Source organism: Palaemon carinicauda, chromosome 16, assembly GCF_036898095.1.
Source record: "Palaemon carinicauda isolate YSFRI2023 chromosome 16, ASM3689809v2, whole genome shotgun sequence".
NCBI classification, from domain to species: Eukaryota; Metazoa; Arthropoda; class Malacostraca; order Decapoda; family Palaemonidae; genus Palaemon; species Palaemon carinicauda.
Window position 1 is genome coordinate 128272926 of NC_090740.1, and position 17500 is coordinate 128290425.

General features: G+C 43.6%; 2 protein-coding genes across 2 annotated transcripts in view; one reads left to right on the forward strand and one right to left on the reverse strand.

The window, feature by feature from the left end:
- The window catches only part of LOC137655869 (WD repeat-containing protein 76-like), a 476385-nt gene that overhangs the window by 237199 nt on the left and 221686 nt on the right, over nt 1-17500 (forward strand). The window lies entirely within an intron of this gene.
- Nucleotides 3167-17500, reverse strand: part of LOC137655134 (protein trapped in endoderm-1-like) — a 15030-nt gene continuing 696 nt past the window's right edge. Inside the window, exons 1-3 of the mRNA XM_068389011.1 lie at nt 17060-17500; nt 5317-5492; nt 3167-3748 (exon numbers count right to left, since the gene is read on the reverse strand). The exon at nt 17060-17500 is cut by the window's right edge and continues 696 nt beyond it. Coding sequence (XP_068245112.1) covers nt 3466-3748; nt 5317-5492; nt 17060-17500 — 900 coding nt within the window. The 3' untranslated portion in view covers nt 3167-3465. The remainder of the gene's footprint in view (nt 3749-5316; nt 5493-17059) is intronic.

Sequence of the window (17500 nt, forward strand, 5' to 3'; positions counted from 1 at the left end):
CCTATAAATCAATGTCCTTCCATTCCAGCACATATCTAACACCTTCCAGACATTCTACACCTTCCATCTATAAACTCTGAATTATTTACAATATTTTCCTTCATTCTTTCTACATGACTGGACCACCTAAAATTACTTTGACCACTCATTTCATCTATATAATTTTTCCCATTCCATAAACTTCCACATTTCATATGTCAATTCTTCCTAAACCACATATAGCATTCAGCTTAAATAGTTCATCTCAACAGATGTAACTTTTTGAATTTTTTTTTCTATTAAAGGCCAACTAGACTTCTATAAAGGAGACTTGGCTCTACATTACCTACATTCAGTAGAGCCATGACTTCCTCAGACCATTCAAATCCTCTCCCAGTTTACTGCACACTTCCTAATTCTTTTCTTGCTTTACCTATCTTTACTTATCTATTCTCACACCTTGTCATCATCCATCCATTACTTTTATCCCAGGAATTTTTATTTCACTGCCATCCTTACTGCCATACTACTATTCACATTTTCTCTCAATTTTCTACTCTTTCAAGCACGGTCAGATACTTTTGCCACCTCATGTAGTTTCTCGTCACAGTCCCAAGACATCAAAGTATTATTATTATTATTATTATTATTATTATTATTATTATTATTATTATTATTATTATTATTATTGTTGTTGTTGTTGTTGTTGTTATATATCGCACTTTTGTCTAAGTATCTTTTCAGCGGAAGAGGCACTTTGAAAAAAAAAAATAATGGTAGATATTGTTTTGAAATGATAAATAGAAAGGGTTTCAAATTCTCACATTTTGAGGGAATAATATGAGAGTTAAATGGGAAGACATTTTAAAGTATCGACAATATTGGTCCATGACAAGAGGATAAAGTTTTATCAATTTGTATTTAAGGTACTAGACAAAAAACATACACATTAGTTACAAACAGTAAGCTTTTTTTTTTTTTTTTTTTTTTTTTTTTTTTTTTTTTTTTTTTAAAGTTCGGTTCTATAACCCATCAAATATCAGGTTGTAATGATTGTTACTCATACGGCGGTGAATTCCGGTCCTTTGATTTTAAACTCGTATCTGTGTAGTCTTCAGTACATATTTGTCCTGATTTAACAAAAAACAAATGGAGAAAAATATTAAGGTTTTATCTTTTTGTTTTTGAGACCTTTGACTGGCTAGATAGTACCACATAAGACCCTTTTCCGCTCAGGGCCCATTCTTCCTCTGCCCACACCTACACCGAATAGTCTAGTCTATTCTTTACACCTTCTCTTTCCTCATACACCTGACAACACTGAGATAACAGGAACATTCTTCTTCACTCCAGTGGTTAACTACTGCTCTGTAATTGTTCAGTGGCTACTCTCCTCTTGGTAAGGGTAAAAGAGACACTTTAGCTATGGGAAGCCGCTCTTCCATGAGAAGGACACTAGAAAATAAAACCATTGTTCTCTAGTCTTAGGTAGTGCCATAGCCTCTGCACCATGGTCTTTCTCTGTCTTAGATTAGATTTCTCTTGCTTGAGTGTACAGTCAGGCACGCTATTCTTTCTGTTTCCTTGTTCCCCGTTGGAGTCCTGCTTTTCTTTTCCAACTAGGGTTATAGCTTAGCTAGTAATAATGATTATTTCTGTAGTAGCTAGTCAGGTTATAACCCTATCAGGAAAAGTAGGATTCTAAAAACCCAAGAGCTCCAACAGGAAAATCAGCCTAGTGTGGAAAGAAGAATGAGAAATAATGAAAAACTATATATAAGAGATAAAAAAGTACGAAATATAATAAGATGAGTAACAATGTTCAAATAGATCAGTCATATATTAATTATGAAACGAGACTTATGTCAGCTTGTTCAACAGTAAAGCATATGTAACAAGTTTGAACTTCTGAAGTGCCACTTATTCAGCCACTAGATTGGGCAAGTTATTACGTTATCTGCGCACACTTGCAACAAAATTACTAAAATACAGTGTAGTATTGAACATTAGGGTGTAGAAGGCAAGACTGTTAGAATTAATCGCACACCTAACATCACGTACAGGATGGTACAGGATGGGATTATCTGAATGCAAAAGATAATCAGAATTAGGATATATCTTACACAACATCCACAAAGAACGAACTGAACAACGGTTTAAAGGCTTTAAAAGCCGCTCATGAATGGCAGAGGCAAGGGACAGTGACGTTGCCCTATCAGGCAGGACAATGCCCTAGGGACTGACCATATTATATATGATCAGCGCCCAAGCCCCCTCTCCATCCAAGCTAGGACCAAGGAGGGCCAGGCAGTGGCTGCTGATGACTCAGCAGATAGACCTATAGGCTCCCCCAAACCCCCCATCCTTAGCTCACAAGGATGGTGGGGATGCAGCGACCAAAGGAACTAACGACTCTGAGCCGGACTCGAACCCCAGTCTGGCAATCACCAGGCAAGGACGCTACCTCCAGGCCATCACAAGCCGTGGTGCAGAACAGGGAGAATGAATTTGATATACCTCAAGTTTGTGTTCAACAAATGATGAGAGTCAACAGACAACTTAGGAGCTCAGAAATCAGTTGTGTTTAAAAAGAAAAAAAAAAAGTAAAAATATAATATGAGCCTATACCTCCATGAGTATCCAGGTCCAGTAAAGGCGTTTTAATTGCACAGGAATGCAAAGCTAAACTAGTTAGTCTAGCTCCAGGTAAAGAGGAATGAATGAAATTGAGTTTCTCATGACTGCTCACTCTCAAACACGTCAGCTAAAAGAGTTGTCTTTTTCTCTAGAAAATGACGGACAGGGCCATATGGATTAAGAAAAGGAGGAACTGTTGTCTACAACAAAGAGTACAGATTTAAGGGGAACACACTATATTCATCTGTTGTACCAGAATAGATGTCTTTTACGGTCAAATTGTATTCCTTTTTAGTAGCAGGATTAACTTTCTGAGCAACAGCTCTTAGCTGAACGTACTGTAGTTATTCCAAGTAAAATGTGATCTATTACTTTTCCAAAGATGATAAGCCTTCTGTTTCTCCAAATAAGAACATCGAAGGCTTTCATTGAACCAGGGTTTATCCTTGATTTCGTATTTTAACACACGAGAACGAATATACCTATCAATTATGTTCACTAAATTTTTTACTAAATTTTTATTTAATAAAACAACAGGCTCAACCCCCATTATACATTTATGACCAATCCAAATTTAGATTACCCAGAATGTCATTCCAGTCTGCTTTACATTAAATATACCTTACAGGAGTGTAGCACATTAGGGAAAACTGCTCTTCTTAATTACTAGCTAAATCAAGGCATGATCAGACATCCCATCTTTCTTATATAACACCAGGGAATCATTCTATACTTAGTCTTAGTCCAAGCAATTACAAGACTTGTGAGCAGCCTTGACCAATAGTCGGCTGCATTATTCTGTGCTCTTCCTTTACTATTCTCCTTTCAATGTTTTATATGTCTCCTTTATCAATCGTTCTCCTGAGTAATCAGTCCAACGATGAAGTTTTTGTAAGCTTCCTTAAAGTTCTTGTTTCTGAAGGAATAGAGATGAACGTTCAAGCTGTACATGGACCAGTACACCATATGGAAGAATATCCCATATTTACCTGGAGGTACTTCAGTAACATTGATTACAGTCTCGTACAAGCAAATAGGAACGACGCAAATGAGAAACAGCAACAACAGCGCCAGAGCCAGAGATACAGCTCTCATCATTTCCTTGTAGCGTCGATTGATGAATTCTTCTGATCTGAAATAAAAAGAATATCTTGAGTTTATTCTCTCTCTCTCTCTCTCTCTCTCTCTCTCTCTCTCTCTCTCTCTCTCTCTCTCTCTCTCTCTCTCTCTCTCTCTCTAGATACAATAGATTCAATAGTAGAACATATAGTGAAAAAATCTTCTGATAGACAGCCAACAAGGTTTTAGACAAAAGAGATCATGTGTGACAAATATTTTGCGATTTTTCTACATGTTTATCATTTATGACAAAAGCAGGGCAATAAACATCATATACCTAGACTTTCAAAAGCCTTTGACAAAGTTCCATATAAAAAATTCATGGTCAAAATCAGAGCGCTAGGCATCATTGACGAGCCAGCTAACAAACAGAAAACAGAGTTGTAATCAATGGAGAAGCTTCAGAGTGGCCAGCTGTTACAAGTGGAGTACCTCAAGGATCCGTCATTGGACCTTTGCTATTTCTGATGTACATTAACGACATAGATTTAAGATCAACTAGTAGGATAGCCAAATTTATCGACGATACTAAACTAGGCATAAATGCTGCGAACTCAGAAGACTTAGACGCCTCAAGATCAAGAGAGGATCTAATGAAGCTAGGAGAATGGTCCAGAAAATGGCAAATGCCTTTCAACTGTGAAAGTGAAAAGTCATGCACATAGGTTATAGTAACCCACAATCAGATCACTCACTGCTGGGTAATGAAATAAAAAGTGTGGACCGGGAGGAAGATCTCGGTATTATTATCAGCAAGGATTTGAAATTCACCAAACAGAGCATAAAGTCTGACAAGAAAGCACAAAAACTAATAGGTTACATAAAGAGACAATTCAAATAAAGAAACAAAGACACTGTACTACAGCTGTACACATCACTAGTAAGATCCCATCTAGAAAATAGAGTCCAATTTTGAGCTTCAAGTATTCAGAAGGATATAGACAGACTGGAAGCAGTACAAGCTAGGGCCACCAAACTAGTTCCAACACTACGACAATTTGGATATAGACGGATGATGGAACGTTTGAACTTATTTAATCTACAAACTCGACTACTAAGGGGACAGTTAATAGATGCATTCAAAATTCTTAAAAGAATAATAAATGTAGATTACAACAATCTATTAACGCTTAGCACAAATTAGTCCAAAGGTAACGGATACTAACTGGAATTGAAAAGATACAACACCACTCAATGTGGCAATTTCTTTACATACAAAATAGCAAATACTTGAAATATAGACTTCCAGCCGATGTAGTAAACAGTAACACGGTATACGAGTTCAAGAATAAATTAGACAAGATCGTAAGAACAATCTAAATGTTTAAACTAAATCCCTCTACCAAAGAGCAAATGAAGTTTCGGCGGATGTACTAGAAAGTCTTAAAGAATCCAAAATCCTTGTAACTCTCTCTCTCTCTCTCTCTCTCTCTCTCTCTCTCTCTCTCTCTCTCTCTCTCTCTCTCTCTCTCTCTCTCTCTCTCTCTCTCTGATCCAAAATGAAATGGGAAAAGTTATTTAACGTATGTAAGATTATTTCAGCTGTTTTCATGTCTGAGTTGAAAATAAAGATTTACTCACAGGCCCCTTTTTCTGAGGCATCTAAGTCGGCTCCAGATTCTGTAGAAGATGCTGCAGTATCCGAAAATTATAAGTACACAGGGTAGCAATGATTCAAGAGAGTAAAAAATATATCTCAAATCACGTTTTAGATCACATTTATGGCTCTCTTCATCGTAAATACACAACCCATCTTTCTGAAGAGATAAAAAAAGAAAACAGCAATAAGATTAGGGGGATTTTCAGATTTCAGAATGATACCATTCTCTCTCTCTCTCTCTCTCTCTCTCTCTCTCTCTCTCTCTCTCTAGATGAATTTACTAACCTCTTAATCCAGGACCTTATTTGATTAAGGGGACCAAGCACCAATCACAAAATTGCTGACGTTTCCAAGTCATCAAAATCTAATTGCAAATAGCTGTCTCCAATTTTCTAGGTACAGTTGGACACAGGAATTCTTGGCACACCTCGCTCTGCGGCAGTGACCTAGCCCCACCCGTACTGATTGGCAAGTTCCTGTGTCTCATCCCACCCACAGCCTCTGTCATCTCTCCCTTGAGGGAAAGTCCCTATCATATTCCCTGAAGGAAATTCCCTATCTGGTCCCTTGTGAGAAAGTCCTTAGTCTGTCCCTTGTGAGAAAGTCCCTAGCCTGTACCTTGACAGAAAGTCCCTATCTTGTTCCTTGAGAGAAAGTCCCTATCGTGTCCCTTGAGAGAAAGTCCCTATCTTATCCTTTGAGAGAAAGTCACTATCATATTCCTCGAGAGAAACCCCTATCGTGTCCTTTGATAGATAGTTCTTATAATGTCTCTTGAGATTAAGCCCCTATCGTGTCCCTTGAGAGATAGTCCCTATTCTGTCCATTTGGAGAAAATCCTTATCATATTCCTTGAGAGATAGTCCCTATCCTGTCCATTTGGTGAAAGTCCCTATCCTGTCCCTTGAGAGAAAGCCCCTATCGTGTCCATTGAGAGAAAGTCCCTATTCTGTCCCTTGAGAGAAAGCCCCTATCGTGTCCATTGAGAGAAAGTCCCTATCCTGTCCCTTGAGAGAAAGCCCCTATCGTGTCCCTTGAGAGAAAGCCCCTATCGTGTCCCTTGAGAGAAAGCCCCTATCGTGTCCATTGAGAGAAAGTCCCTATCCTGTCCCTTGAGAGAAAGTCCCAATCCTGTCCCTTGAGAGAAAGCCCCTATCGTGTCCATTGAGAGAAAGTCCCTATTCTGTCCCTTGAGAGAAAGCCCCTATCGTGTCCATTGAGAGAAAGTCCCTATCCTGTCCCTTGAGAGAAAGCCCCTATCGTGTCCATTGAGAGAAAGTCCCTATCCTGTCCCTTGAGAGAAAGTCCCAATCCTGTCCCTTGAGAGAAAGCCCCTATCGTGTCCATTGAGAGAAAGTCCCTATCCTGTCCCTTGAGAGAAAGTCCCAATCCTGTCACTTGAGAGAAACTCCCTATCGTGTCCATTGAGAGAAAGTCCCTATTCTGTCGCTTGAGAGAAAGTCCCAATCCTGTCCCTTGAGAGAAAGCCCCTATCGTGTCCATTGAGAGAAAGTCCCTATCCTGTCCCTTGAGAGAAAGCCCCAATCCTGTCCCTGAGAGAAAGCCCCTATCGTGTCCATTGAGAGAGAGTCCCTATCCTGTCCCTTGAGAGAAAGCCCCAATCCTGTCCCTTGAGAGAAAGCCCCTATCGTGTCCATTGAGAGAAAGTCCCTATCCTGTCCCTTGAGAGAAAGCCCCAATCCTGTCCCTTGAGAGATAGTCCCTATCGTGTCCATTGGGAGAAAGTCCCTATCCTGTCCCTTGAGAGAAAGTCCCAATCCTGTCCCTTGAGAGAAAGCCCCTATCGTGTCCATTGAGAGAAAGTCCCTATCCTGTCCCTTGAGAGAAAGTCCCAATCCTGTCCCTTGAGAGAAAGCCCCTATCGTGTCCATTGAGAGAAAGTCCCTATTCTCTCCCTTGAGAGAAAGCCCCTATCGTGTCCATTGAGAGAAAGTCCCTATCCTGTCCCTTGAGAGAAAGCCCCTATCGTGTCCATTGAGAGAAAGTCCCTATCCTGTCCCTTGAGAGAAAGTCCCAATCCTGTCCCTTGAGAGAAAGCCCCTATCGTGTCCATTGAGAGAAAGTCCCTATCCTGTCCCTTGAGAGAAAGTCCCAATCCTGTCCCTTGAGAGAAAGCCCCTATCGTGTCCATTGAGAGAAAGTCCCTATTCTGTCCATTTGGAGAAAATCCTTATCATATTCCTTGAGATATAGTCCCCTATCCTGTCCATTTGGTGAAAGTCCCTATCCTGTCCCTTGAGAGAAAGCCCCTATCGTGTCCATTGAGAGAAAGTCCCTATCCTGTCCCTTGAGAGAAAGCCCCTATCGTGTCCCTTGAGAGATAGTCCCTATCGTGTCCCTTGAGAGAAAGCCCCTATCGTGTCCCTTGAGAGAAAGTCCCTATCCTGTCCCTTGAGAGAAAGTCCCAATCCTGTCACTTGAGAGAAAGCCCCTATCGTGTCCATTGAGAGAAAGTCCCAATCCTGTCCCTTGAGAGAAAGCCCCTATCCTGTCCCTTGAGAGATAGTCCCTATCCTGTCCCTTGAGAGAAAGTCCCTATCCTGTCCCTTGAGAGATAGTCCCTATCCTGTCCCTTGAGAGAAAGCCCCTATCGTGTCCATTGAGAGATAGTCCCTATCCTGTCCCTTGAGAGAAAGCCCCTATCGTGTCCATTGAGAGATAGTCCCTATCCTGTCCCTTGAGAGAAAGCCCCTATCGTGTCCCTTGAGAGAAAGTCCCTATCCTGTCCCTTGAGAGAAAGTCCCAATCCTGTCACTTGAGAGAAAGCCCCTATCGTGTCCATTGAGAGAAAGTCCCAATCCTGTCCCTTGAGAGAAAGCCCCTATCCTGTCCCTTGAGAGATAGTCCCTATCCTGTCCCTTGAGAGAAAGTCCCTATCCTGTCCCTTGAGAGATAGTCCCTATCCTGTCCCTTGAGAGAAAGCCCCTATCGTGTCCATTGAGAGAAAGTCCCTATCCTGTCCCTTGAGAGAAAGTCCCAATCCTGTCCCTTGAGAGAAAGCCCCTATCGTGTCCATTGAGAGAAAGTCCTTATCCTGTCCCTTGAGAGAAAGCCCCTATCGTGTCCATTGAGAGAAAGTCCCTATCCTGTCCCTTGAGAGAAAGTCCCAATCCTGTCCCTTGAGAGAAAGCCCCTATCGTGTCCATTGAGAGAAAGTCCCTATTCTGTCCCTTGAGAGAAAGCCCCTATCGTGTCCATTGAGAGAAAGTCCCAATCCTGTCCCTTGAGAGAAAGCCCCTATCGTGTCCATTGAGAGAAAGTCCCTATCCTGTCCCTTGAGAGAAAGCCCCTATCGTGTCCATTGAGAGAAAGTCCCTATTCTGTCGCTTGAGAGAAAGTCCCAATCCTGTCCCTTGAGAGAAAGCCCCTATCGTGTCCATTGAGAGAAAGTCCCTATCCTGTCCCTTGAGAGAAAGCCCCAATCCTGTCCCTTGAGAGAAAGCCCCTATCGTGTCCATTGAGAGAAAGTCCCTATCCTGTCCCTTGAGAGAAAGTCCCAATCCTGTCCCTTGAGAGAAAGCCCCTATCGTGTCCATTGAGAGAAAGTTCCAATCCTGTCCCTTGAGAGAAAGCCCCTATCGTGTCCCTTGAGAGATAGTCCCTATCCTGTCCCTTGAGAGAAAGTCCCTATTGTGTCCATTGAGAGAAAGTCCCTATCCTGTCCCTTGAGAGAAAGTCCCAATCCTGTCCCTTGAGAGAAAGCCCCTATCGTGTCCATTGAGAGAAAGGCCCTATTCTGTCCCTTGAGAGAAAGCCCCTATCGTGTCCATTGAGAGAAAGTCCCTATCCTGTCCCTTGAGAGAAAGCCCCTATCGTGTCCATTGAGAGAAAGTCCCTATCCTGTCCCTTGAGAGAAAGTCCCAATCCTGTCCCTTGAGAGAAAGCCCCTATCGTGTCCATTGAGAGAAAGTCCCTATCCTGTCCATTGAGAGAAAGCCCCTATCGTGTCCATTGAGAGAAAGTCCCAATCCTGTCCCTTGAGAGAAAGCCCCTATCGTGTCCCTTGAGAGAAAGTCCCTATCCTGTCCCTTGAGAGAAAGCCCCTTTCGTGTCCATTGAGAGAAAGTCCCTATCCTGTCCCTTGAGAGAAAGCCCCTATCGTGTCCATTGAGAGAAAGTCCCTATTCTGTCGCTTGAGAGAAAGTCCCAATCCTGTCCCTTGAGAGAAAGCCCCTATCGTGTCCATTGAGAGAAAGTCCCTATCCTGTCCCTTGAGAGAAAGCCCCAATCCTGTCCCTTGAGAGAAAGCCCCTATCGTGTCCATTGAGAGAAAATCCCTATCCTGTCCCTTGAGAGAAAGTCCCAATCCTGTCCCTTGAGAGAAAGCCCCTATCGTGTCCATTGAGAGAAAGTTCCAATCCTGTCCCTTGAGAGAAAGCCCCTATCGTGTCCCTTGAGAGATAGTCCCTATCCTGTCCCTTGAGAGAAAGTCCCTATCGTGTCCATTGAGAGAAAGTCCCTATCCTGTCCCTTGAGAGAAAGTCCCAATCCTGTCCCTTGAGAGAAAGCCCCTACCGTGTCCATTGAGAGAAAGTCCCTATTCTGTCCCTTGAGAGAAAGCCCCTATCGTGTCCATTGAGAGAAAGTCCCTATCCTGTCCCTTGAGAGAAAGCCCCTATCGTGTCCATTGAGAGAAAGTCCCTATCCTGTCCCTTGAGAGAAAGTCCCAATCCTGTCCCTTGAGAGAAAGCCCCTATCGTGTCCATTGAGAGAAAGTCCCTATCCTGTCCATTGAGAGAAAGCCCCTATCGTGTCCATTGAGAGAAAGTCCCTATCCTGTCCCTTGAGAGAAAGCCCCTATTGTGTCCCTTGAGAGATAGTCCCTATCATGTCCATTGAGAGAAAGCCCCTATCGTGTCCATTGAGAGAAAGTCCCTATCCTGTCCCTTGAGAGATAGTCCCTATCCTGTCCCTTGAGAGAAAGCCCCAATCCTGTCCCTTGAGAGAAAGCCCCTATCGTGTCCATTGAGAAAAAGTCCCTATCCTGTCACTTGAGAGAAAGTCCCAATCCTGTCCCTTGAGAGAAAGCCCCTATCGTGTCCATTGAGAGAAAGTTCCAATCCTGTCCCTTGAGAGAAAGCCCCTATCGTGTCCATTGAGAGAAAGTCCCTATCCTGTCCCTTGAGAGAAAGCCCCTATCGTGTCCATTGAGAGAAAGTCCCTATCCTGTCCCTTGAGAGAAAGTCCCAATCCTGTCCCTTGAGAGAAAGCCCCTATCGTGTCCATTGAGAGAAAGTCCCTATCCTGTCCATTGAGAGAAAGCCCCTATTGTGTCTATTGAGAAAAAGTCCCTATCCTGTCCCTTGAGAGAAAGCCCCTATCGTGTCCCTTGAGAGATAGTCCCTATCCTGTCCCTTGAGAGAAAGCCCCTATCGTGTCCCTTGAGAGATAGTCCCTATCCTGTCCCTTGAGAGAAAGCCCCTATCGTGTCCCTTGAGAGATAGTCCCTATCCTGTCCCTTGAGAGAAAGCCCCCTATCGTGTCCCTTGAGAGATAGTCCCTATCCTGTCCCTTGAGAGAAAGCCCCTATCGTGTCCCTTGAGAGAAAGTTCCTATCCTGTCCCTTGAGAGAAAGCCCCTATCGTGTCCATTGAGAGAAAGTCCCTATCCTGTCCCTTGAGAGAAAGTCCCAATCCTGTCCCTTGAGAGAAAGCCCCTATCGTGTCCATTGAGAGAAAGTCCCTATCCTGTCCATTGAGAGAAAGCCCCTATCGTGTCCATTGAGAGAAAGTCCCTATCCTGTCCCTTGAGAGAAAGCCCCTATCGTGTCCCTTGAGAGATAGTCCCTATCCTGTCCCTTGAGAGAAAGCCCCAATCCTGTCCCTTGAGAGAAAGCCCCTATCGTGTCCATTGAGAGAAAGTCCCTATCCTGTCCCTTGAGAGAAAGTCCCAATCCTGTCCCTTGAGAGAAAGCACCTATCGTGTCCATTGAGAGAAAGTTCCAATCCTGTCCCTTGAGAGAAAGCCCCTATCGTGTCCATTGAGAGAAAGTCCCTATCCTGTCCCTTGAGAGAAAGCCCCTATCGTGTCCATTGAGAGAAAGTCCCTATCCTGTCCCTTGAGAGAAAGTCCCAATCCTGTCCCTTGAGAGAAAGCCCCTATCGTGTCCATTGAGAGAAAGTCCCTATCCTGTCCATTGAGAGAAAGCCCCTATCGTGTCCATTGAGAGAAAGTCCCTATCCTGTCCCTTGAGAGAAAGTCCCAATCCTGTCCCTTGAGAGAAAGCCCCTATCGTGTCCATTGAGAGAAAGTCCCTATTCTGTCCATTGAGAGAAAGCCCCTATCGTGTCCCTTGAGAGATAGTCCCTATCCTGTCCCTTGAGAGAAAGCCCCTATCGTGTCCATTGAGAGAAAGTCCCTATCCTGTCCCTTGAGAGAAAGTCCCAATCCTGTCACTTGAGAGAAAGCCCCTATCGTGTCCATTGAGAGAAAGTCCCAATCCTGTCCCTTGAGAGAAAGCCCCTATCGTGTCCCTTGAGAGAAAGTCCCTATCCTGTCCCTTGAGAGAAAGTCCCTATCGTGTCCATTGAGAGAAAGCCCCTATCGTGTCCATTGAGAGAAAGTCCCAATCCTGTCCCTTGAGAGAAAGCCCCTATCGTGTCCCTTGAGAGAAAGTCCCTATCGTGTCCATTGAGAGAAAGTCCCAATCCTGTCCCTTGAGAGAAAGCCCCTATCGTGTCCATTGAGAGAAAGTCCCTATCCTGTCCATTGAGAGAAAGCCCCTATCGTGTCCCTTGAGAGATAGTCCCTATCCTGTCCCTTGACAGAAAGCCCCTATCGTGTCCATTGAGAGAAAGTCCCTTTCCTGTCCCTTGAGAGAAAGCCCCTATCGTGTTCATTGAGAGAAAGTCCCTATCCTGTCCCTTGAGAGAAAGTCCCAATCCTGTCACTTGAGAGAAAGCCCCTATCGTGTCCATTGAGAGAAAGTCCCAATCCTGTCCCTTGAGAGAAAGCCCCTATCCTGTCCCTTGAGAGAAAGTCCCTATCCTGTCCCTTGAGAGATAGTCCCTATCCTGTCCCTTGAGAGAAAGCCCCTATCGTGTCCATTGAGAGATAGTCCCTATCCTGTCCCTTGAGAGAAAGTCCCTATCCTGTCCCTTGAGAGAAAGTCCCAATCCTGTCACTTGAGAGAAAGCCCCTATCGTGTCCATTGAGAGAAAGTCCCAATCCTGTCCCTTGAGAGAAAGTCCCTATCCTGTCCCTTGAGAGAAAGTCCCAATCCTGTCACTTGAGAGAAAGCCCCTATCGTGTCCATTGAGAGAAAGTCCCAATCCTGTCCCTTGAGAGAAAGCCCCTATCCTGTCCCTTGAGAGAAAGTCCCTATCCTGTCCCTTGAGAGATAGTCCCTATCCTGTCCCTTGAGATAAAGCCCCTATTGTGTCCATTGAGAGATAGTCCCTATCCTGTCCCTTGAGAGAAAGCCCCTATCGTGTCCATTGAGAGAAAGTCCCTATCCTGTCCCTTGAGAGAAAGTCCCAATCCTGTCCCTTGAGAGAAAGCCCCTATCGTGTCCATTGAGAGAAAGTCCCTATCCTGTCCCTTGAGAGAAAGCCCCTATCGTGTCCAATGAGAGATAGTCCCTATCCTGTCCCTTGAGAGAAAGCCCCTATCGTGTCCATTGAGAGAAAGCCCCTATCGTGTCCCTTGAGAGATAGTCCCAATCCTGTCCCTTGAGAGAAAGCCCCTATCGTGTCCATTGAGAGAAAGTCCCTATCCTGTCCCTTGAGAGAAAGCCCCAATCCTGTCCCTTGAGAGAAAGCCCCTATCGTGTCCATTGAGAGAAAGTCCCTATCCTGTCCCTTGAGAGAAAGTCCCAATCCTGTCCCTTGAGAGAAAGCCCCTATCGTGTCCATTGAGAGAAAGTTCCAATCCTGTCCCTTGAGAGAAAGCCCCTATCGTGTCCATTGAGAGAAAGTCCCTATCCTGTCCCTTGAGAGAAAGCCCCTATCGTGTCCATTGAGAGAAAGTCCCTATCCTGTCCCTTGAGAGAAAGTCCCAATCCTGTCCCTTGAGAGAAAGCCCCTATCGTGTCCATTGAGAGAAAGTCCCTATCCTGTCCATTGAGAGAAAGCCCCTATCGTGTCCATTGAGAGAAAGTCCCTATCCTGTCCCTTGAGAGAAAGCCCCTATCGTGTCCCTTGAGAGATAGTCCCTATCCTGTCCCTTGAGAGAAAGCCCCTATCGTGTCCATTGAGAGAAAGTCCCTATCCTGTCCCTTGAGAGAAAGCCCCTATCGTGTCCATTGAGAGAAAGTCCCTATCCTGTCCCTTGAGAGAAAGTCCCAATCCTGTCCCTTGAGAGAAAGCCCCTATCGTGTCCATTGAGAGAAAGGCCCAATCCTGTCCCTTGAGAGAAAGCCCCTATCGTGTCCCTTTAGAGATAGTCCCTATCCTGTCCCTTGAGAGAAAGCCCCTATCGTGTCCATTGAGAGAAAGTCCCTATCCTGTCCCTTGACAGAAAGCCCCTATCGTGTCCCTTGAGAGATAGTCCCTATCCTGTCCCTTGACAGAAAGCCCCTATCGTGTCCCTTGAGAGAAAGTCCCAATCCTGTCCCTTGAGAGAAAGCCCCTATCGTGTCCATTGAGAGAAAGGCCCAATCCTGTCCCTTGAGAGAAATCCCCTATCGTGTCCCTTGAGAGATAGTCCCTATCCTGTCCCTTGAGAGAAAGCCCCTATCGTGTCCATTGAGAGAAAGTCCCTATCCTGTCCCTTGAGAGAAAGCCCCTATCGTGTCCCTTGAGAGATAGTCCCTATCCTGACCCTTGAGAGAAAGCCCCTATCGTGTCCAATGAGAGATAGTCCCTATCCTGTCCCTTGAGAGAAAGCCCCTATCGTGTCCATTGAGAGAAAGTCCCTATCCTGTCCCTTGAGAGAAAGCCCCTATCGTGTCCCTTGAGAGATAGTCCCTATCCTGTCCCTTGACAGAAAGCCCCTATCGTGTCCATTGAGAGAAAGTCCCTATCCTGTCCCTTGAGAGAAAGCCCCTATCGTGTCCATTGAGAGAAAGTCCTTATCCTGTCCCTTGAGAGAAAGTCCCAATCCTGTCACTTGAGAGAAAGCCCCTATCGTGTCCATTGAGAGAAAGTCCCAATCCTGTCCCTTGGGAGAAAGCCCCTATCGTGTCCCTTGAGAGAAAGTCCCTATCCTGTCCCTGGAGAGAAAGTCCCTATCGTGTCCATTGAGAGATAGTCCCTATCCTGTCCCTTGAGAGAAAGCCCCTATCGTGTCCATTGAGAGAAAGTCCCTATCCTGTCCCTTGAGAGAAAGTCCCAATCCTGTCCCTTGAGAGAAAGCCCCTATCGTGTCCATTGAGAGAAAGTCCCTATCCTGTCCCTTGAGAGAAAGCCCCTATCGTGTCCAATGAGAGATAGTCCCTATCCTGTCCCTTGAGAGAAAGCCCCTATCGTGTCCATTGAGAGAAAGTCCCTATCCTGTCCCTTGAGAGAAAGCCCCTATCGTGTCCATTGAGAGAAAGTCCCCATCCTGTCCCTTGAGAGAAAGTCCCAATCCTGTCACTTGAGAGAAAGCCCCTATCGTGTCCATTGAGAGAAAGTCCCTATCCTGTCCCTTGAGAGAAAGTCCCAATCCTGTCCCTTGAGAGAAAGCCCCTATCGTGTCCATTGAGAGATAGTCCCTATCCTGTCCCTTGAGAGAAAGCCCCTATCGTGTCCATTGAGAGAAAGTCCCTATCCTGTCCCTTGAGAGAAAGTCCCAATCCTGTCCCTTGAGAGAAAGCCCCTATCGTGTCCATTGAGAGAAACTCCCTATTCTGTCCCTTGAGAGAAAGCCCCTATCGTGTCCATTGAGAGAAAGTCCCTATCCTGTCCCTTGAGAGAAAGCCCTTATCGTGTCCATTGAGAGAAAGTCCCTATCCTGTCCATTGAGAGAAAGCCCCTATCGTGTCCATTGAGAGAAAGTCCCTATTCTGTCCCTTGAGAGAAAGCCCCTATCGTGTCCCTTGAGAGATAGTCCCTATCGTGTCCCTTGAGAGAAAGCCCCTATCGTGTCCATTGAGAGAAAGTCCCTATCGTGTTCATTGAGAGAAAGCCCCTATCGTGTCCATTGAGAGAAAGCCCCTATCGTGTCCATTGAGAGAAAGCCCCTATCCTGTCCATTTGGAGAAAGTCACTATCATATTCCTTGAGAGATAGTCCCTATTCTGTCGCTTGAGAGAAAGTCCCTATCTTGCCCCTTGAGAGAAAGCCCCTATGCTGTCCCTTGAGAGAAAGTCCCTATCCTGTCCCTTGAGATAACGTCCCTATCCTGTCCCTTGAGATAATGTCCCTATCCTCTGCTATATCCACGTTCATTGAAGATACTGTCTTTTTGGAAAGGGTGTATATATAATAATTTTGATACCTTTGAAATTTACGACAGCCAAAAAAAAATCTCTCTTCAATAATCCTCCTATGTTAGAAAATCACTCTTTTGATGCTTTCAATAATTCACTCTTATTAGAAAATCACTGCCTTTAAGAATCTTATAGATATCATTAGCTAAGTCAGACAGCATTTTAGATCATTCATTCCATGTGGACCAGACGAATATACAAGAAATCCGTCACTAAGGGGAGCTATTTTGAATCATAGGACTCTTAAGTTTGAAGAATTGTAAGGCTGGTGGGTGTGGCCTTAACTTTATAACTTGTGCCTTGATTAAAACACCATACTGTATCTATTAATCTTTGGTATTAAAAGTCCACAGTTATATACGTTGTATATTAAATATTACAAAGCTTTCGCACTTTTTCCAAAGTGCCTATTCAGCTGAAGAGGCACTTTAGAAAAAGTGCGAAAGCTTCTGCATTTTTTAAAATACAGCGTATATAACTGTGGACTTTTAAAACCAAAGATTTATAACTTTTGATAAACTGTGATAAGTTACTGAATTTCTGACTAACTTTTAGATTCTTATATGTTGCAGCTTTCATGTTATTACACTTAGAATTATAACATTTTAATTTTCATTTACTAGTACATGTATATGAAAAAGGACGCAACTCCACAAAATATGTAAAAGATTGATACATTGGTGATAATCAGTAACGCCACAAAACTCTTAAGCTTATAAGTTTGTCAGTTATCAAATTGTTTCATCAGAAATAAAACAGATTAAAAAACACTTTATTTGTGGCCCTTTTACACAAGATTTTTACGTGTGCATAAGTTTTTTTTATATATATATATTCGTATTTGTTCGTATAAAATAACTGAAATTGTTCTGTTTAGATACCATTTGTCAGGGAATTTTATTTGTTTTTAAATGGCATACCCAAAAAATGTAAAAATATGAACCTTTCTATGTGAAAAAACTTTATCGTAAATTTTGTGGATTTTAGATCTCAAGGGGGTAAGACTTTTATTGTTGCATTTTACATTTTATCTGAAAATTGTTGGCCTGTAGAAACACATTGGACTCTTTTCTAATTGTGTTGCAGTACTAGATAATCAAGTCAAATATCCGTGAGATCTCAAGCGATTGAGTAAATTTGATGCAGTTGAGTATACCGATTGTAAAAAGTGCATGGCTTAGCGATAAATTAAGTATATTAAAACTTATTGGGTTTGGATAAATGCAAAGGGAAGGTAACATAAAAAAAAAATCTGTCTTGAAAACCCAAAGTATTTACAGCTAATATTTATGAAATTTGTGTACTAAGAATCGGTTGTGTAAAACTGAAAAGATAATACTAACAATACTCACAAATAGATAAATCATATGAGGAACGAAGCTAATAACCCATATTGTTAAAATAAGCACTAGTGTTATCTTTGGCTGGAAGATATGCTGTCCTTTGCTCCGCTGAAGGTCCACACACCGCTGAATGGCTATCAGGGCCAAAGACGTCCAATCCAAGAAGGCAATTGAATAACGCAAGTAAGCAGCAACGTTGCAGAAGATCTCGCTCGGCGATTCATTTTCCGTATAAGCGTAACTGTATGTGTATATTGTGATTGGCAGGCTAACTGCACAATACAACAAATCACACACGCACAGTTGAAGCAGGAGTAAATGATACCCATCTAGTGGGATTAAAGATTGAAAAGATAACAATGGCAAGGTTCTCTCCATTCTGCTAAGGTTCATGTTCTTTACAAGTATGGTAATCGTCATGATATTTCCCAAGGTTCCAGTAACTGCGAT